Source organism: Perca fluviatilis, chromosome 24 (genome assembly GCF_010015445.1).
Source record: "Perca fluviatilis chromosome 24, GENO_Pfluv_1.0, whole genome shotgun sequence".
Classification (NCBI taxonomy): Eukaryota; Metazoa; Chordata; class Actinopteri; order Perciformes; family Percidae; genus Perca; species Perca fluviatilis.
The window spans coordinates 9,434,825-9,455,314 of NC_053135.1; the positions used below are offsets into that span (position 1 = coordinate 9,434,825).

Sequence of the window (20,490 nt, forward strand, 5' to 3'; positions counted from 1 at the left end):
CGATTCTACCCTTCAAAAAAACCTCGCGAGTCTCCTCGGCTCTGCACACAAATCTCCTCATCTGAATCAAATTAGCTCCACATGTAACGTGTGTTTACGAAGCGGCTTTGTAAGAACACCCGCCACATTTCCCCTTTGATGAAGTTGCACACTCTAGTGTGATGGCAGCAGAAATGCAGCAGCAGATAAAAAGGTGCAATGTAAAAGCATGGAATGTGTTTTTAACCTTAAAAGGCACTTCAATTTGGTGCTATAACAAATGCTCTTAGGTTAAGTTGTAATCATAGATTTAGATATATAGCAGATGCATTTCTCATTTATTTACACACAACACTGATTTCCGTTATTGCATGAAATTGTAGCTGTCAGTCTTGTTTTGTTGTTTTCCTTTTTACTCTGTTTTTACAATTTGATCATGAGCTGTGTGGAAAAGGGTTGTGGCAGCGGGAGATGTGCCAGTGAGGCCTGTGTGGATGTGAAGCCTCAAGAGAAGAGATCTCTGTGTTTGGTTAATGTGGGATGGAGCTCTGTGCTCTGTGTATACCCCCAATCCTCTGAGTGGGTTGCTGTTGATGGTACGGGTTATATCTTATGTCTTGTAGGAGGCAGGAGGCAGGAAGTGTGTGTGTGTGTGTGTGTGTGTGTGTGTGTGTGTGTGTGTGTGTGTGTGTGTGTGTGTGTGTGTGTGTGTGTGTGTGTGTGTGTGTGTGTGTGTGTGTGTGTGTGTGTTTGTGCAACAGTAATGTGGTGACATCCTTCTCTCCATGATATTTCTGTACCATGGCGCTCTGAGTAACTGCGCCCAGGAGAAAGCGGATTTACAGCCTCATTCAACTGTGCTGAGCTCCAGTTAAACATCATTCAAACTGCCAACTTAGCAATCCCTTTCTCTTTCTCTACAGTATCTCCCACACACACACACACACAAACACCTTTCTTCATAACAACCCATACACACACTATTGCTAAATGATGTCATGGCAGTAGATTCATGGGACATTTTGCAGTTAAGCTCCTCTCTTTTTTTTGTGTTCTCCTCTTTTTTTTTTGTGTGTTGTTGTTTTCCCCTGAAAGGGGGGGGGGGGGGGTGGGGGAAAAAAAAAATATACACTCTGCATACAATGAAACAACATTCTGCATTATATATTAAAAAAAAAAAAAAAAAAAAAAAAAAAAAAAAAAAAAAAAAAAAAAAACAAACGGGGAGGAAAGGGACCTGCTCAATTTGCTTATCAGTCCCTTTCAAGCTACAGTTTGGACCCTTGGAGACATAACAGCATCGGGCCACTGGGGCACACAAGCGGGGAGTCAAGTAAACACATCGTAGTAGAATAAGCAAGCTACACAAAAGGCCTTCCTCCCATGACCAAGGCCACACACAAAGACGCAGTGCTGCAGTTTCCATATATACACTGGGAAGAACAACAAACAAGTAACCGAATCCACTGACAAATACTGCTGCAAATATCAAATCAATATCCCGTCTTCATTTTTGAAACTGTTTGGACTTGGCGTCATCGTGGGATTATTTGTAACAGTAATAACCCTCAGAGGATGGAACCAGGGGAGCACACACCACCTGCCCTCTCCTGAGAACACACACAGGGAGGGAAAACAACATGAGTGGGTTGTGTGAAATTACAACTGTATGGATGTATGTGTTTTTTGCTTGCATGTATGGACCTGCTTGTGTGCATGCACAGGTTAAGTTCCCATGTGTCTTCCCACCCATACTGCTTTTTGGTTAGAGGCCTGTCTTCTTCACCTTAAGTTGTTATGGGAACAAGAGCAGCTGCAGGAACCGCATTAGCATGGGATGTTGTATGTTAGCCCCACAGAGCATGGCATGCTAAAAAGAGCGAGTTCAGCAGGTCAAACTATAGTATCTCTCTCTCTCTCTCTCTCTCTCTCTCTCTTTCTTCTCTCTCTCTCTCTCTCTCTCTCTCTCTCTCTCTCTCTCTCTTGGCACCTTGCCAGAAATGGAACGGGCTTCTGTACTTCAACGCCTCTGTAGTGAATAGATTGCCTCCCAGATTTATATAGGAGTGAAAATAAAAAAGGTTTTTGCAAATTATGCGCATATAAATGCACTTCTGCACTGCTTTTCACCTGTATTTTCCAGCCATTTGTGTCCAAAATATGATTTATTTATTTTTTATATATTTTTTCCTGCAAACAGAGAGAATGTGAGCTTTCCTGCTGCACAGTCCCCTGCTGAGTGTTCACTGGTGACACTGTCAAAAATATTCCCATAACTCATAAAAATGAAATTATATATTCCGTTTGTGTCGGCACAGTATATACATAAGTGTGCATGTTTCTCATTGCATTACTGTGTCTCCTTCCTTCCCACCAATCAGCCTGAGGTCTGGTATTGAAAAGGTAGCCTTTGACACAGAACACACACCACCACTGGCATTGCAATGTGTCTGAGAGCATCAGTTCTTCATCAACAAGAAGATGCTTGCAGTATTCCCACGAACCTCAACAAAATAAATAACCCGCCCCTGCTTGACACCAGTGGGAGTCCTTGTCTCCAGATACTCTGCCTGCCTTGCATCTACCCGGAAGGTACCCCCCCCCGCGCGCCCCCCCACCCCCTTCCATAACCACACTACAGCCTCGAGGAGAAAAACGGTATACCTGTATGCAATCAGCCCATGCACATACTGCAGACACACACACACGTAGCCATGATGGATGGCCTCCCCTTCTCAGTAATGCACAAAAGCATTATCCGTCACCCTCCAGCCCAGAGAAAAAGAGATGCTCTTTTAAAATTGACACTCTGCTCCGTGGCAGCGTCCCAGACAAGCCTGTGTGCAAGTCAGCCCGGCTGCGTAGCCAATCATGCAGGAAGGTGCCTCCTCCTAATCTTTCTTGGGTCGGTGATCATAGAAGCACTTCCACTTCATTTAATACTTCTTACTCCATACTCCATTATTCAAAGTTGTTAAGGATAAATCCTTAACAATCCACTAGGTGTGTATTTGTGTTTAATGGCAACGGTATGTGCATGTTGGGAATACTGTAAATTTGTTGATGTCAATGCGCATACCCTACCAGTGTCAACTAATGAATGATAAATAAATCATTTTTTGTTTTTGTGCTCTACTTGTGTTGTTTAGTGCTACTTTTTTGTACCTTTTACCATTACATTACATGAGTGATTATAATAATAATAATAATAATAATAATAATAATAATAATATGAGGCAAAATTGTAATTTAGTCAGTTTTTATTCACTAACATATTATATATTATATAAAACAAAAATCTAAATAAAGCGAGCATTGGCTCTCACCGAGCCGACTGAGGGGCATCAAATCAGGCATTTAATCATCGAGACAAGGAAACACAATGTTTGTTAAATCTGGGTATTTCTTCTCATGAGTGTCTCCCATGTCCAACACAGCATCAGCAGGAGGAGGGCCTTGAGGCAGAGGAACCTCATGAGGCAACAGGTGAAGAGGCTTGAACATTAAACATGCCACTTTGTCTTCCAGAGACGGAGACCTGATGTTTGTTAAATCTGGGTATTTCTTCTCATGAGTGTCTCCCATGTGAAGCACAGCATCCAGGGGCGTAGCACAAAATTCTGGGCCCTGTAGAAAGCCATTTTCTATGGGCCCCTCCCCGCATCCACAGCTATTCATTCTAGCATATTTTTGGGCCCTCCTTACATGAGGGCCATGGGTACTCAGTCCCCTTTTCCCCCCCAGTCTGACACCCCTGACAGCATCAGCAGGGTCATCATCCAGACAAGGAAACCTGATGTTTGTTAAATTTGGGTATTTCTTCTCATGAGTGTCTCCCATGGAAGGCATAGCCTCCATAGGGTCGTCATCCAGACAAGGAAACACAATGTTTTTTAAATCTGGGTACTTCTTCTCATTGGTGCTCCACATGTCCAACACAGCAGGTCGAGGACTTGGAAGAAGTGGAACTTCATGAGGCAACAGGTTGGGATTCTTTGGATCAGTGTCCTCATCCAAAGAACGAAACCCAATGTTTTTCAAAATCTCCTCATGAGCGTCTCCCATTCCCAACACATCGTCAACAGGTGGAGGACTTGGAGGCAGAGGAACCTCCTCAGCAACAAAGGACTCACGGTAGAAGTACTTCAATGATGGAGGTGGTATAGTGGCTGCTTCTTGAAAGCTGCACACTCTGCAAAAAAAGTGTCAACAGTTGATTTTGGCATTATATAATGCAAACAGATAACAACAGACTAGATAATGTATGTAATGTATTGTCTTTCCATATCTCATATAATTTGAAGTCTAAAGCAAGACTTACCTGTCAGTTTTATTATAAGGATCTCTGCTACGGGGCATTTTATTGACACGCGATCCATAGGCTCTTTGTGGTGGAGGACCTGGAGGCAGTGGAATCTGAGCCAGCAGTTTGAGGGGCATCACATAAAGACCTATATCATCCAGAGAAGGAAACCATTTGTCAGAAAAATCTGGGTACTTCTTCTCATGAGCGTCTCCCATGTGAAGCACATCCTCAGGAGGTGGAGGGCTTGGAGGCAGTGGAACTTCCTGAGGAAACAGGTTGGAACGCTTTGGATCAGTATCGCCATCCAGAGAACGAAACCCAGTGTTTTTCAAAATCTTCTCATGAGCGTCTCCCATTCCCAACACATCGTCAACAGGTGGAGGAACCTCCTCAGCAACAAAGGTCTGACAGTAGAAGTACTTCGTGGATGGAGGTGGTAAAGTTGTTGCCTCTTGAAAGCTGCACACTCTGCAACAAAAGTGCCAACAGTTGATTTTGGTATTATACAATGCAAACAGATAATGATGACTAATTATTACACAGACTAGTTATCGTATGTTTTATGATAATAAAGACGCACGGTTTACTTCATAGGCTGTATACTTGTGTTATTACATTATCTAGGTCACATAACAGTGATATAAACCCATAGATGTATCCTAGAATTCATTCAAAATTTTAATTTGTTATGCTCCGCAGCAATGGTCAGGGCCGAGCATTTTAAGCAGGAAAAGAAAAAGGCGTTGGGTGGAGAAGAGGAGAAAAGGGCAAATAAACGAAGATTCTGTCTGCAGAAGTGCCAAACAGAGACATTCCTGCTCATCTGTTGAGTATGCCCAAGGAACAGGCCTAATGTTTAAGTGAGGGCTGGTGAGTGGTGCATAGGGGATTTGAACTCCTAACCTCTCGCATTGAAAACCAGTATCAAATTTGTTGAGGTACAGCTCCTTTTAAGAAACCTATGTCTCCATTCCCCAAAGCATGATGCCAGACTACACAGTGACACGTTAAACTAGGACACAACTAATGAGCTGATCGTTTAAGACAGGTGTGTTGATGCTGATAAACATGTACTAAAACATTCATAAACTACTGCAAAAATTAATTTCTCACTAGAAAATTCCGAGAATTTTTGCACTTCGTTAAGACAACATAGAGATGCCTGTAATGTATTTTGACAAAGATCAATAAATGACAAACTGATGTTTAAAGGTGCTCTATGTTGCATTGACTGCAATGGCATAGATGAGGACTATTTGAGATAAAATTCAGACATTTTGCACACTAAATCTACAGTGACCTCTAAATGTTGTGATGTTTTTTTTCCATAAACATCAAAGATTTAGGTTTAAGTATAGGTAAACGCTTGTTAGCAATTGAAAAAACTGTAATATTTGAAGTTATTTGAAGTGCAGGACTCACTTGTCAGTTTTATAATAAGGAGCTCTGCTACGGTGCATTTTATTGACATAGGCTCTTCGATCTTGTAGGGGCTCTTGATGTGGGAGCTCTACCAAACTGTGTCGGTGATGGCCATTTGCCTTTAAAAAAGGTTACATTTTTGTTGGTTCATTTGTTCATTACGAATAGTGTCAAGTACATTATTTTGTTTTTTACAAAACTGAGACAGAGAAGAGTAACTTACCACACTCTGGGCCTTGTTTAGGCATTGACCAAAGCTTCATGGTGGCTTTTGATTTGACAGTCTGTATAACATTACAGAAAGTATTGTCAGAAAAGTAACACAGTTTTATCAAACTACTCAAACTGCAATGTTAAACAACATCTATTTATATGGAATCTAATAGATCAGATGTCAATTGAGCTGTTTTGGAAATGAATTAAAGATCCATAAAGCCTTACTTCAATGGCTTTTTTCAATCAGTGTCGCAGCAGCCTGCAGTTTTCTTGAAATATCTCTGGGTTTTGTAAAATGATCAATGTTTCCAGTAAAGTTCACGAGAGTACAAGTATAGTGTCTGTCAGTTGTGGTGCATTGAGAAGACTGGCAAAATTGGAATCACTTCTGTGACGTACATTCTGTGATGGAACTTCCATCTTGTTCCAGAGTGCAATGTACTCCAGAACATAGTGAGGTTTGGTTCTGTAACATATTTAATGTTCTTTAATAGCCATACAAAACACATTGCTCAGCAAAACATTTTAAGCTTCATCTTCAGGGCTGTTGTACGATTGTATTCAGGTTGCTTCACTGATATTTTAATGTACATATAAAATAGTTTTAAAATTAGAAAAGAATATATAAATAGTACCTCTTTTACCTCTTTTTGGTGTAGCTGACTCCATGGTCTTCACAAACATTTTGATTTACCTATTCCATATCAACAGACCCATGATGTCCAGAAGCAGCCATGGTTGTGTTCAAGTCACTGCAGCTCACTCTAGGTGTTGAGGATTTGACAGAAGTCGCATTAAAGTACCTGAAGGTCAAACCCAACACCCTCACGACATTTGCAGCAGGCCATTAGAGGACATGAGGAGCTAGATTCACTCATCAAAGACTCTATCACTGGTGGTGGTGTCATCCCCCACATCCACAAATCTGTGACTGTAAGAAGTTGGCAACAGGAGACTGTTTAGCCTCAAATGGCTCAAGTTCTTAGCTTAGTGCTTAGTCTTTTAGTGGCGTAAATAATAGTGTTTATTTTGTGGCTTTTGATGAGATAATCCTGCATTTTTCTGACTTTTTTTAAACGTTCTTCAACATGTGTGGCATTCTTGTTCTAAGAGTGTTTTATGAATTGAATAAAATATTTTTCTTAGGACAAAATAATTGTTCTGCATCAAAACCATGAGTTTTCAGAAATGATTTTCCTTAGGTCAAACACATATTGCCCCCATTCCTCTTTACACTTCCTTTAGTCCACCTTTATTCCATGCAGGAGTGGGGGGCAGGAGAAAGGTGTTGCTTGTTTTCCAGTCCATAAATCACTGACTTTATTCAGCACTGATATACTATGGTCTGTGGTGCAGCATAGCAATCACCCTAAAGTGCTTTCTTTCAAGTTCATATTTCCTTCTACAGTAACGTCTGAGCGCACAATATACACAATAACCCACTTTTTTTCCATGAATGTTATGATTATCTGTATATCACTTGCCTCAGGGAGCCACATGTTTTGCTATGATGTGAGACTCTCCCACCTCTAGTGGTCAAAGCCATATACTTGCACGTGTGTGTGTGTGTGTGTGTGTGTGTTGTGTGTGTGTGTGTGTGTGTGTGTGTGTGGGGGCGTACAGGAAAAAGGTGTTGCTACTTTTCCAGTCCATTGTGCCTGTGTGTAGATAGGTTAGTTTGGGGTTTGAATGTTCTCTAACAATACCTCTATGCCTCAGCCTATCTGCTTATGTATCTGTGACAGATTCACCCACACACTGGTTTCTCTAGCCTGCATTATCTTGCACACACACACACACACACACACACACACACACACACACACACACTCTCCCTCTCCTCTCTGTCTTTCTTTACCACTTCTCACTCACATTCTGGCTTCCAAGCCCACCCTCCCTCTCCCCTCAGCCTCGCTGTCTGTCCATGTAGAGGACTACTGTGGCGAGGGTGCAGTTCACCAGCAGTGGAGGTAGCCCCCTTTTGTGTTTATCAAGAGCAGTTTGACAGGAGATCTTATCCCCTGTGCACTGCTCGCGTCACAGCAGGAGAAGGTGGCTGAACTACTCTCCGTGGGCTGCCACTAGGAGAGATACAGTGTCAAGCTCAATAGGCCAAGTGGACAGTCTTTCCAAGTTGAAAGCTCTTTCAAACATTTCTTAAGCTGGAGGTCGTAAACCCCATGTGCTGAGAAGTTAGTTACCCGTTTAAAAGCTTTGGGTTACATTCATAAAGTATCAAAAAATAAGAGTATCCCATTCTTTCTTATCCGCTCACAGAAACTCTGTCAGAAGAGGGTGCCTTAACTCAGCACGAAAACTGTAGGTGGTCCTTTCACTCAAGTAGGCCTACCACAATGATGAAACAGGTTGAAACTTCCTGAATGGAGAATTCCCCTGCAGCATGTGGGTCAAAGGACGAGTCTAGACCAAATGTCTAAAGTTTAGTTTCCTGGAAGAAAATGTGCTTGGTTTAGAATCTAAACCCATCACATTTTCTGCCAGGAACTTCTGCGTGTGACTGTGACTGTGGGTTGGCTCTAGCAGATGTATGTCTGGCAGAAACCGACATACAGTTAGTGAGGGTGTAGCCGTTCTACCATACAATAGATCGTGGCTGATTTGTGAGTATTAAAGGTAGCAAAGGTCATCTGCCAGTGAGCTAGTGGTAAGAACTGTATTCACAAAGCCCAATCCTTCAGTGAATACTACATTCAGCAGAACCGAAAGCTTTATTGATTGCCCTCAGTAGTAATGAGATTGAACGTAGCATTCCTAACACCACCAGTATTCTTTTCTCACTAAATCAAGGGATTAGATTGGCATACACATCCGTCTTATCACAGCCTGTTACCAACCATGTGTGTCAGGCAGCTTCAAGCGGACAAAGAAGCATAAATGAGAATGAGAGAAAAGGTGGGATTGAATACAAGAAAAGACACACCTAAAGGACTTATAGGGCTCCAGCTGAGTCTGTATGCTGAGGTAGAGACGCCCACAAAAGGGGAGAGAGATGAGGGTTGTGATGGGCAGGCCATCACATCCACAGGGAGACAAAAGAGTGGGGTGACAAGCAGCCGATGGACAGAAGGTCCATTTCCACTCACACAAAAGAGCCGGGGAGATGAAGCAGATTAGCAGCTCTTTATGCCCATTGTGGAGGGTCTAAATGATAAGATTTACCCCTTTTCCATCCCAGAACGGTGTACTGTGTGTATGTGTGTGTGTGCATGTGTGAGTATAAACTCACACAAGACACCACGAGATCCTTTCTCTTTCACTCCATCAGAATATGCTTCCCTTCTTTTTCTGTCACATGCAGGTACTTACACACACACACTTTTTCCAAAAAGTCTTTAATTCATCCTCATAGGAGGGACAGACGTGACAGATGGCTTTTGAGTCCCTTCTTTGTACTAAACTGTAAATTTACAGTTTGATGGGAAAGCTCTTAACTTAAGACTATGTTCTTTATATGTTCCTTTAACTCATACATTCCTTTTTTTAGTGGAAGAGGCACACTTAAGCTATGTTGCTACACTCATTTATAACTCATTAACTGGTCTTAATATAATGTAAAAATGGCACACAGCAATTAATATCATGCCATTATATTACATTATTATGTTTCGTCTCCAGGAGTAGTTTTTTCTCACCACCTGTGTCCATAGTCATGGAGGTTTTATAAACTATTGTTCAATGAACAATAGATAATATGAACAATGTTCATCCATGATTCCTTTGAAGACAGTAGTTTCCTCTGATTATACTTTAGTATTTAGTGCCATCTACTGATCATCTTATAACATTGCAAGCTCTCATTTTTCCAAATTTGATCAACTATTTCATACAATCTATTGTGTAAGATACATATTATCCTTAAATTGTATGAAATTAGAGTTGTGTATACCACTGCTGATGCTTGGTTTATGATGTAAATGTAATTTTAAAAGTGACGCACTGTTGAAAGTGACAGAAATAACATTACCACTTTAAAGTTATACTAGACTATATGGGTTTAGTTTTGTTCTTTTTCAAAAAACTGTTCATCCAGTGGTGGAAGTAAAGTGCATTCGCTCAAGTGCTGTACTTAGATACAACTTTGATGTACTCGTAATTAACCTCAGTGTTTACATTTTATGTTACTTTACACTTATTTCAGAGGGAAATACTGTACTTTTTACTCCACTACACAAGTTACTTTCAGCGCGGTATCTTAACACTTAATTCAACCATTTTCATTTCTTATTTCTTTTTAGGTCTATTTTATTAGGCTTTTTTCAATTCTTTATTGTACAAAAGTTTATATAGAAAGGTACACACAAATACATATAACAGACATTGCAAGACAGGAACAAAAGAAAAGACAATACCATAAAAAAAATACTTTTACATTTCATAATGCCAGAGCATGTGTCATATCATTTCATATTATTCATTTAATATCTTAATGGCTTTTTTTGTTTTCAATATTAAATAAAAGGGTGCTATATTGCTCAAATTCATTAATAAAGTGCAGGAAAGTTGGCTTGGTTCCTGAACATTTTTGCTTATGGATATGGAATTCTCCAAAAATAATAATATATATTATATTGTTGTATAATATACCTATTTAATTAGGCTGTGTGTCCATGCCACTCCCACAGGTTGTCCCCTTTCCGGTCTGTGTGAGTCAGGTCTATTTTCATTCGTCCTCTTGGGGGCGCTGAGTGTCGGGCCGGGCCGTGCAGTCAAACACTGTTGGCGTCGATTGCCGAGTCACGGATAGGAGTTATTTAACATGCTCACAACAAGGACAACAGCCGTTAACAGCATGAGTATACAACTTGATGTTAGCGATGACAGACGCCTGGCTCACACCGACTCTCACCAGTCCGCCACGTTATGACTTGTCGTTTGTGTTCATGTTAAAGCTGTGTATAGCCGACTGAGCTAGCTAACAGCTAACAGTTGTTAGTGGATTCGCTAGTTTCCCTGGAGTAACGTTAGCCTCTGTTATTGACAACTGAGTGGGTCTCCATCGTTGAAGTGACTGTGAAGTTGACAGCAACCATCTGGCAAATAAGGTAATGTTACAATTAGCTAATTTTATGTGTGGAGCCTCTGAAATACAAGCTAATAGTGTTACATTCCTTTTGCCGGTTGTCCCTTCACCTTCTCAATGTGAATGATGTTGGAGTGGGTTTAATGTTTACACTTCATATGAAGTGTCCCTGTAAAATGCCCTACCCAACACATTTGGTACATTTTGGTAATGTGTGGCGAATGTGTGGTGGTGTGGTAATTTATAACCAGCAGCTAAAGCATGTGCAATAGTAAACAATGAGTCAGCAATTTATGGTGTCACTGAAGTTAACAGCCTTAAATAACAAATCTAAGCAGCCAGCCAAGTATGTAGAGACTCTGCACTTATTTGTTTGGAGGATATTTATGATTGTTAAACTACCCAACAGTATATATACATTATAGTATATAACATTTAATGTTACCTTTTAATCTATGGTTGTGCTGTATCTCTAATGAAGTCATTTCTGTCTCTCCCCAGCTGCAGCCATGGTGTTTATTCAGGGCTACTGCGAAGCCAATTCCTCCATCTCCCACACCTGGGTGGATGAAGGCATCTCCCCATGCTTCTACTTCACACTGGTCCCCACCATCCTGCTAACCATCTGCTTCTTCCTTGGTACCATCCACTGCATATTCTACCAGAAATATGGCACCGCAATGGAACCCAAGTTCATTCCACGCTCCTGCCTCTATGGTTTCCAGCTAGCTATCTCTGTCCTTCTCCTGATCCAGTTTCTGGGTGGGATGGTGTGGCGGGCGGCCAACGGAGGAGAGCTCCCAGGCTACGTGGTGTTATATGGCTGCTTCTCTGCGCTGGGCTGGGCTTGGGCTATAGCCGTGCTCAGGGTGGAAAGACGCAGGGCCCTGCTGATGGACCGGACAAGGGGCCACAGCATAGCCCTGCTGCTGTTCTGGGCTGTGGCTTTCTCAGCTGAGAACTTGGCCTTCATCTCCTGGTACAGTCCTCACTGGTGGTGGGGCCTGGAGAACAATCAACAACAGGTGAGGAAAGATCAAATGTCACATAAGATACCTTTTTTTTTCGAGACTGGATTTGATCAAAATATTGTACACTGCATACTGCATTGAGCTCATATGCATTGCTTCACTATTGTCCTCTGTACCAGCATGCAGCATGTCTGTGCAGTTTATCCACATTCCTATCTATTCAAGATTTTAAAAAAATACACTGATAGCTTATGCGCATATTCTGCATAAGGATAAAACTCTTTTCACTATCATTCTATGAATGTTTTCTAATGTTGACAACGTGTGCTTTAACAGTCTAATTAATCAAAGGTTAGTTAGTTATTAGTCTTTTGAGACACACATACAACTTGGCTTAAAGCAGTGCATCCTGTTACAAGTATAACAAGGTCCCACCCAGCCAACAAAGGGAGACGAGCTGGCATGCAAAACATGCATAACACCAATGTGCAAGACTAGAGCCTTTTTTTGCTGAGTCATTGCCCAGTCTAACTTTCAGATCCCTTTTAAGACAAAATCTTGCCCCTCCCACACGGAGTCAGACTTCCTGCTTATATAATTGTAAGCATGATTTGACATTTTTGTTCTTTGTATTATTTTATCTGTCCTTAATTTTAAATGCTGTTTTGTTGATTTGTTTGTTAATCCTGTGTTTTACTCCATTTGATACATCTTTTTAATTCTAAAGACCCCACATTTCTAAGTGACTTGTATGATGAACACCTGTTATGTGGTATCCATATTGATCTGTTTTAATTGCCTATGAACCCCTCAGGTGCAGTTAGCCCTGTGGCTGATGCGCTACATTGGCACTGGGCTGCTCTTCTTCATTGGTCTCAAAGCTCCAGGGTTGCCCCGGAAACCCTACATGCTACTGATCAACGAAGATGAGCGGGACGTTGAGAACAGCGGACAGGTAACTAGGCCTGTAAAAATGATTACATAATTGTCTAATTGCAATGTTTTTTTACATAATTGCGTTTTCCTTCTTTAACTGCAATTAATTGCTAACATTAGCTAAGGTTTTAGCGCGTATGACTGGTAAATGTTGAGTTTGTTTAGATATGCCAAATTGTAATAAATATATGTATATAATGGATTATTGGTCAGACTATATATTTTTATAATTATTTTAATTGTTAGTTGTTGGCACTTGACACCATACACATTCATAGCAACAAAAATGACGAGGGGGATACAGTTAGAAGAAAAATTAATTTGATAATAAAGAGGCGTGACCTACTTCATAGGCTGTGTATTTGTGTTATTACATTATCTGGGTTACATAACTGATAAATAAACAAAAGATGTATCCTGTAATTAAATTTGACTGAAAGCAATTATTTCTGAGACACTTAATTGTACAGCAAAATTTGTAATTGTTACAGTTCTACTACAGGTAACGCAACATTAAAACTCTTATTTGGCACTAATATTTCAAATTTCACATCTCAGACATGGCCTCTTTCCACTTTTATACACAATGCTGTGTTAACTGGTTTCTATGTCTCTATCTCAGAGCCTCCTGGGCAGAACAGAGGACAACCAGTCTACCTGGCAGGGTTTCAGGAAAAAAGTCTGCATGCTCCTTCCCTACATGTGGCCCCGGGGCAACATCTTCCTCCAGCTGCTGGTCCTCTTCTGTTTGATCCTGCTGGGAATCGAGAGAGTTATTAACGTCTTTGTACCTATTTACTACAAGAATATTGGTGAAGGACATATCTTGTTACCAAACTTTGTAGACTCAAATGTTGATTTATTTCAGAGCTGCTTCTCAAGTTAAATGGTCCGTTTCTGTAACTACATTGCTGCAACAAGCTCGAGCCACAAGCTAATAGTGTTTTTTTTTTATTTATTAGGTCTGAGCCACAATTTGAAAGCCTCAAGTGCCACATGCCAAAAATAATGTTAAATGTACACCAAGTGGCTGAGTTTAACACACTGTTCCTCAAGATGTGTAATGTAATAAGATAGACATCTTTCTCCTGATAGCTTAGTGCCTCCCTAGGACCAGAGAGAGAAATATAAAACACCCTATAGTCAGAGAACATCTTCTGAATTTTACTCATCTCTTTTATTGTCTTGTTTATCTACCTTATCTTCAAGCCAAATAGCTGACCGTCTGAGTTTTTTTTTTTTTCATTTACCTTGATGTATTTGTCCCTTTCTCAGTGAATGAACTGACTGATGGCAGCAGCTGGAATGCTCTGGCTACTACAGTGTGTATTTATGTCCTGCTGAAGTTAATGCAGGGTGGCGGCGCAGGTAGGACCAACACATTCATGTTCTGGAAGCATAATGTAGAGAGTAGACTTTGCAGTGCCACAGAAAGACAGACACTTACTGTACAAGTGATTCGGCACATTGATTTTCTGTTTCTAATAACATTTCAACATGGAGGTAGTGATAAGGCTTGTCTGTCACGGTCACCGTTGTCTTTTCCTCTTCCCAGGTGCCTCAGGTTTTATCAGTAACCTGCGCTCCTTCCTGTGGATCAAGGTTCAGCAGTTCACCAACCGCGTGGTTCAAGTGCGTCTGTTCAGCCACTTGCACGCCCTGTCCCTGCGCTGGCACCTGGGCCGCAAAACGGGCGATGTGCTGAGAAGCATCGACCGTGGCACCTCCTCCATCAACAGCCTGCTCAGGTAAAATGGCACTGGATGGACTGACTTTTCCTCTGGACCCATATTTTTTCCTGAAATTGTATTCTCCTATTTGAAGAGAAAACTGACTCAACTGTCTCTTTTTTCCCCCGCCACAGCTACATAGTGTTCAGCATCATCCCGACCATTGCTGATATTGTTATTTCTATTATCTACTTCGTCACTTATTTCAATGCCTGGTTCGGCCTAATCGTCTTCGTCTGCATGGCCCTCTACCTCAGTAAGTAGTGCATGTTCAACAATAGCTATCCAAAATTCTAATTCATTTAACAACAATAATAATAATAATAATAATAATAATAATAATAATAATAATAATAATAATAAACAACTTGAGTTAGTTGAACACATCCCCAGATATTATTGCCTGTCAATATTTCCATCAGCTCTTACCATAATTATCACTGAATGGAGAACCAAGTACAGGCGGGACATGAATCAGCAGGACAACAATGCCAAGTCCAGGGCTGTGGACTCCTTGTTAAACTTTGAGACGGTACATCAAACATTTCGTCCATCTGCATTTTGGTTTATAAAAAAAAAGTTTCAATAATTAAGATGCCAAACTTTGTTCCACCTTTTATTTTGACTGTTTAATAGGTGAAATACTACAATGCAGAGAGCTATGAGGTCAGCCGTTTCGAGGATGCCATCTTAAAATATCAGGTAAGTTAGAGAAGTTTCCGTTTGGACATTAATCCTGTCTATGTATAACCATCACTGCTTTTTAGATTGCTTTTAGTGTCAAGGTGCACAAGATGCAGTGTGGAAGCCAATCAGCAACTGTCCCCAACAGCAAACGGCCAAATCCCCAGGAAATATAGTTATTTATGGCAGGTTTAGTTTCAAGACAATAAGATAATTTGACAGGCACGCACACATGAATTCTTCTATAGTCCTTAGAAAATATTGACTATGCTGTTTGTGTACAGGTTGATGTCCAATGTTTAACCAGCCCATACAGGCATGAGTCTGATGGTTCTTTTCTCCTCCTGTTTTTAGGTGTCCGAGTGGAAGACCCAGGCATCCCTGGCCTTCCTCAACCAAACGCAGAACCTCATCATCGGATCAGGCCTGCTGGCAGGCTCCCTGCTCTGTGCCTACTTTGTAACTGAAGGAAAGTTTCAGGTACTGAGCACTTTGACATGGCTTTTTATGGTAGAAATAGTGACGTTTTTATGACATCATTATTATTTCAAAATATATATATTCTCCAGTCTCTACTAGAACCACCGCTTGTAAACTGAACACTCCTAAGATGATGTCTTGATCAAATGTATTGTATGTTTTACTGATCAAGCTGTGAAGAATAACTAACAATGTTAGTTTAAATTGTGCCATTAGGTGGCCGGGTTAGCTCAGTTGGTAGAGCAGGCGCACATGTATAGAGGTGTATGCCTCGATGCAGAAGGTCCAGGGTTCGAGTCCGACCTGTGACAAGTTCCTGCATGTCTTTCCCCTCTCTCTTCCCCTTTCATGTATAGCTGTCCTATCCATTAAAGGTGGAAATCTTAAAAAAAAAAAAAAAAAAAAAGAAGCAATTTGTGCCATTAGTTTTGACTGTGAAAAAAAAATCCTTTTTATCCTAGATTGGAGATTTTGTTCTCTTTGGTACCTACATCATCCAACTGTACACTCCCCTCAACTGGTTTGGAACCTACTACAGGTAAGAAGAGGAAGAAACCACTTAAAATGCATTGTGGTCAACTATAGTACAGTAAAGTTTCTTACTTTTGGTTAATTCTTGTAAACTGTTGGCTCTATTTGTTCTTTACTGCAGAATGATCCAGAAGTCTTTCATTGACATGGAAAGCATGTTTGAACTTTTCGAAGAAGAGGAAGAGGTACTTTTTTAACTGGCCGATGATTTGTCCTGTGTTTTCGCCAGTCTGTGGTTGTCACTTTAGGCGCTGTATTGTGATCCACTTCATTCTATCTTCTGTGTTTGTTCTCTTGTGCAGGTGAAAGATGACGTAAATGCAGGAAGTCTTCTATTCACACAGGGAAAGGTGGAGTTTGAGAATGTTTACTTCAGCTACACCAACGGGTTGGTTCATATTTGATTTGATAGCCTGGTTAGAACTACAATTGTGTAAAGTTGTTAGACTAGATGTAAGCCGTGACTTAGTTTTATCATACAAGACTGAGTTCTTGGATTTCCTTACCGTTTTACAGGAAGGAGATTCTCAGGGACGTTTCCTTCACTGCACTTCCAGGACAGACCGTTGCCCTGGTAAGGAACAACTTCAATTTAAAATTGATTTACTTACTCGTACAGTGAAAGTGTCTGCGTTCTGTTCGGACTGTGCAACTGTAATTTCCTCTTAATCTCTCCAGGTGGGACCATCAGGCTCTGGGAAGAGCACCATCATACGACTCCTCTTCCGTTTCTATGACGTTCAGGGAGGCTGCATTAGCATCGATGGGCAGGATATATCAAAGGTAAATGTTTGGCACCATATCAAGTACATGGAAACATAATTTCAAGTACAATTGAGCATGCAGTGATAAAAGCACAGCAAAGTCATAGTTTGTGTATACTGGGGATGGACACTATGTACAGTGAAAAGGAAGTCCAACTTCTATAAGCATAAATTAGCCCCTTCTTATGTTGCTTTTGAGATTACCAAGAGAAATGAAAGCACAAGTTACATTGTCTTTAATATAGCTGTATGTGACTGTGTGCGTTCACAGGCACACTCCGGGCTGGTAATGACGAAATATGTCTTCATTGTCTTTCCTCAGGTGAAGCAGACATCTCTGCGAGGTCACATTGGCGTGGTTCCCCAGGATACCGTGCTTTTCAACAACAACATCCGGGATAACATCCGCTACGGCCGCATCTCTGCTAGTGACCAGGAGGTGGAGGAGGCTGCTTTGGCTGCTGATATACATGATAAAATCATGACCTTCCCCGAAGGTAACTTTTGGATTAACCCTCCTGTGCTTTAACTGATGCATCAAACTGTAGTGGATGTTGAAGGTAATGGGAGGGATGTAATTCCTCTACTAGTTTGTTGTGCTACATTGCACAAACTATTTTTACCACCAACCTGTGTCTTTCTCTGGCAGGTTATGATACGCAGGTGGGTGAAAGAGGTCTGAAGCTGAGTGGAGGAGAGAAGCAAAGGGTGGCTATCGCCAGAACGATCCTGAAAGCACCACAGATCATCCTGCTGGACGAGGTGAGATTCCAGGAAGGGGCCAAGGGGACAAGCGGACCAAACACAGAAACCGTTTTTTGTTTTTACATTAGGGCTGCACGATGTGAGGGAAATGTGCGCTAACGTTGTTGAATATCGCGATAACAGTATTAAAGTGGACTCAGTTCTGCCTTTCTGCCGCTTTCAGTAATCTGCTAAAATACAACAAATTGCTGGTTGAATTTAATTCAAATAAAAGGAGATCATTTCCAACATTTTTATTGAGCAAGTTGAACATTGAATAGAATATGAAAGGCACCACTAAAAAAGTGACAGTTACATTTTAAAGTGCAGCTTTCTTTCTAATAACAAAAAAATCTTTGATGTGTTGATTGTGCCAGTTGATATCGCAATGGCGATTTTAAAAAAACAACAACAAAAAACAACTATATTTTGTGTAGCACTAATCAACATTGAATCTTAAGATTGAAGCCTTAAAATAATCGCCACAATGTTGCCCTATTTGCCCAACTTGTTTCACTATCATTCCACTTTAAATGGCTAAAATGATTGCTGTTATTTCCAGTTGTAACAAAGAATGTCTCTCGGCAGGCCACATCTGCTCTAGACACACAGACGGAACGCAACATCCAGGCCTCGTTGGCTAAAGTCTGTGTCAACCGTACAACAGTCGTTGTAGCTCACAGGTAAGAGATGCATGTACCATCGGGTTGTTTTCTGAAAGGTTTTAACTTTTTTCTATTTCCTTTGTTTCAGTGGTTTTATCTAATGGTATGTGTGTTTCTCTTTTAATATATATATATATATATATATATATAAAAGGTTGTCCACCATAATTGGAGCAGACCAGATTCTGGTTATCAGTGATGGCCGGATTGCTGAGCGAGGACGGTAAGTGTGACTTATTGTTCTGAATGTCATTGTGACGATCCCCTTCTCCGTTGAACTCCAAGTGACTCACTTTCTCTCCATCCAAGACATGAGGAATTGCTAGCCAAGGGAGGCTTGTATTCAGACATGTGGATGAGGCAACAGCAGGCCCAGGACTCCGATTCCTCGTCAGACACGGAAACCAAAGACCGAACTTCAGAGAAACTGCAGCCGCCATCAACTTCTTCGGGCCACCACGGCCACTGAATGTATTTGCTTTGTTTTCTTTTGAAAGAGAACTTTCTTTTGAATGTGCGATGGCAGGTTATGGAGAAAGGGGAAGCTTGCCTTAACCAGACTGAGGAGGCACGCATAATCTTACTTTTTATACCCCAAGGCATTGGTTGTAATAATTATGGTGAAGGTTTTGTATGCAGGGACGGGACAAAAAGATCAAATCATTACCACATCATAAAAACAGACATCTGTGCTTTTTTCTCCAAACCTATAGAATGAAAAGTAGTGCATGTTGTCCCATGCTTTCATCCGGATGACACCCTGGGTGTTTACATATTCAAATTTGTTTTGAGGATGTTACTCATTTTAGAAGTACTCTTGTTCGCTTTTAAAATGTCGTCTCTATTTTTATATTAAACACTGACTTTTGTGAGTTTGTGCTAAAAACAAATTTTCTTAATAATCTCTGACCTGACTTGACAGAAATTATTTAAAGATACAAAGGGAGAGTTGCAAGAAATAAGGGAATAGAAACACTAGCAAAGCACCTTGTTGAATTGAGCAACTACTAATGACTCTGCCGTCCACTAAATAATATATGAATGTCAATAGGTTGGTATTCAGACTGTCAGGGATTTTATTCAGCTTTGTTTTATTTCCTCAAGTTTTTGGTTGTCGGTGTTTGAGCTCTGCTGTTATTATATTATTTAAGGTGTATTTATACTTTTCGATCACTAAGGTAAAGTGGGGTGTGTTGCTTGTTATATTGTGTCTTTTATTTAATTGTAAAGGATTAATGAACACACAAAAAGTCCAAACTTATGGCCATGAAAAAGATGTACCATAAAACTAAATAATACCCAACATTATTCTCTCTTAGTGTAATGTTTAAGTATATACAATCATATACACTATTTCTGAATAAGTATTTGCAATCATTTGATGTTTTTATATCTACCTCAAATGGTATATCAATGATTATTACAATTTGTAAATATTCTGTTTTGTCTTAAAAATAAAAGTTAGTTTTTTTTCCCCCATGTTTTGCGGTCTGTGAAATCCATACATTACAAGTTCCAGTCCAACAATTTTTAAAAGAAAGAGCTGAACATCAGCTCCCTCATCAAAAAAGCCCAGCAAAGGATGTACTTCCTGCGGCAGCGGAAGAAGTTAAACCTGCGGTCCATCAGGACCAAAACCTCACACCATAAAAACGGTTTCTTCCCCTCTGCAGTCAGCATCATCAACAAGGCCCCGGACCCCCACTGACATTGACTTAACCCCCCCCCCATCCCTAGTCATTACACTTTGCACTAACCTTCATCCTGGACTATACATCTGCCCATTGCACATACTATATATTTCTTTGCATTCTGCACTAAACCCATTCAGCCTCCTTTCTCCTATACTTAAGAGCAATTTTGTATATATTTGTTTCTGTTTCTGTAGTTGTTTATTTCTTAATAATGTTCAATAGGCTATGTTTGTTTGTGGCTGTATCCAAGGCAAATTCCACGTATGGTAACTACTGTGGTAATAAACTCCTTTCCCCTTTCTGATTGTGACATTTACACTCAATCAA

General features: G+C 40.6%; 2 protein-coding genes across 2 annotated transcripts; one reads left to right on the top strand and one right to left on the bottom strand.

The window, feature by feature from the left end:
- Window positions 1–1,547: 1,547 nt before the first annotated feature.
- On the bottom strand, window positions 1,548–6,271 carry LOC120554790. Its single transcript, XM_039793815.1, has 6 exons — window positions 6,149–6,271; window positions 5,931–5,991; window positions 5,708–5,826; window positions 4,301–4,753; window positions 3,685–4,171; window positions 1,548–1,589 (listed from the first exon to the last, which is right to left on the bottom strand). Exons 3-6 carry the CDS (start codon window positions 5,743–5,745, stop codon window positions 1,548–1,550), a joined length of 1,020 nt encoding a protein of 339 aa, XP_039649749.1. The 5' UTR covers window positions 5,746–5,826; window positions 5,931–5,991; window positions 6,149–6,271.
- Window positions 6,272–10,626: 4,355 nt separating this feature from the next.
- abcb6a (ATP-binding cassette, sub-family B (MDR/TAP), member 6a) lies at window positions 10,627–19,948 on the top strand. The gene is made up of 20 exons (XM_039792640.1): window positions 10,627–10,986; window positions 11,466–11,989; window positions 12,750–12,890; window positions 13,494–13,683; window positions 14,147–14,239; window positions 14,427–14,619; window positions 14,736–14,857; window positions 15,024–15,133; window positions 15,238–15,303; window positions 15,640–15,765; window positions 16,227–16,303; window positions 16,418–16,481; window positions 16,599–16,684; window positions 16,813–16,870; window positions 16,975–17,079; window positions 17,383–17,557; window positions 17,710–17,822; window positions 18,393–18,487; window positions 18,624–18,692; window positions 18,779–19,948. Exons 2-20 carry the CDS (start codon window positions 11,474–11,476, stop codon window positions 18,936–18,938), a joined length of 2,559 nt encoding a protein of 852 aa, XP_039648574.1. The 5' UTR covers window positions 10,627–10,986; window positions 11,466–11,473; the 3' UTR covers window positions 18,939–19,948.
- The last annotated feature ends 542 nt before the right edge of the window (window positions 19,949–20,490 follow it).

What these genes read in the sequence shown, in the direction of transcription:
- LOC120554790 (XM_039793815.1), bottom strand. Translation starts at nt 5,745, where the DNA reads ATGCACCGTAGCAGAGCTCCTTATTATAAAACTGACAA. An exon ending in CCTTATTATAAAACTGACAA is followed by an intron (nt 4,754 to 5,707) that starts GTGAGTCCTGCA and finishes CTTTTGTTGCAG; the next exon opens with AGTGTGCAGCTTTCAAGAGG. An exon ending in TGAGTACCCATGGCCCTCAT is followed by an intron (nt 1,590 to 3,684) that starts GTAAGGAGGGCC and finishes GTGTGTTCTCAG; the next exon opens with GAGAGGGCAGGTGGTGTGTG.
- abcb6a (XM_039792640.1), top strand. Translation starts at nt 11,474, where the DNA reads ATGGTGTTTATTCAGGGCTACTGCGAAGCCAATTCCTCCATCTCCCAC. An exon ending in AATGCAGGGTGGCGGCGCAG is followed by an intron (nt 14,240 to 14,426) that starts GTAGGACCAACA and finishes TCCTCTTCCCAG; the next exon opens with GTGCCTCAGGTTTTATCAGT. An exon ending in AGATCATCCTGCTGGACGAG is followed by an intron (nt 17,823 to 18,392) that starts GTGAGATTCCAG and finishes GTCTCTCGGCAG; the next exon opens with GCCACATCTGCTCTAGACAC.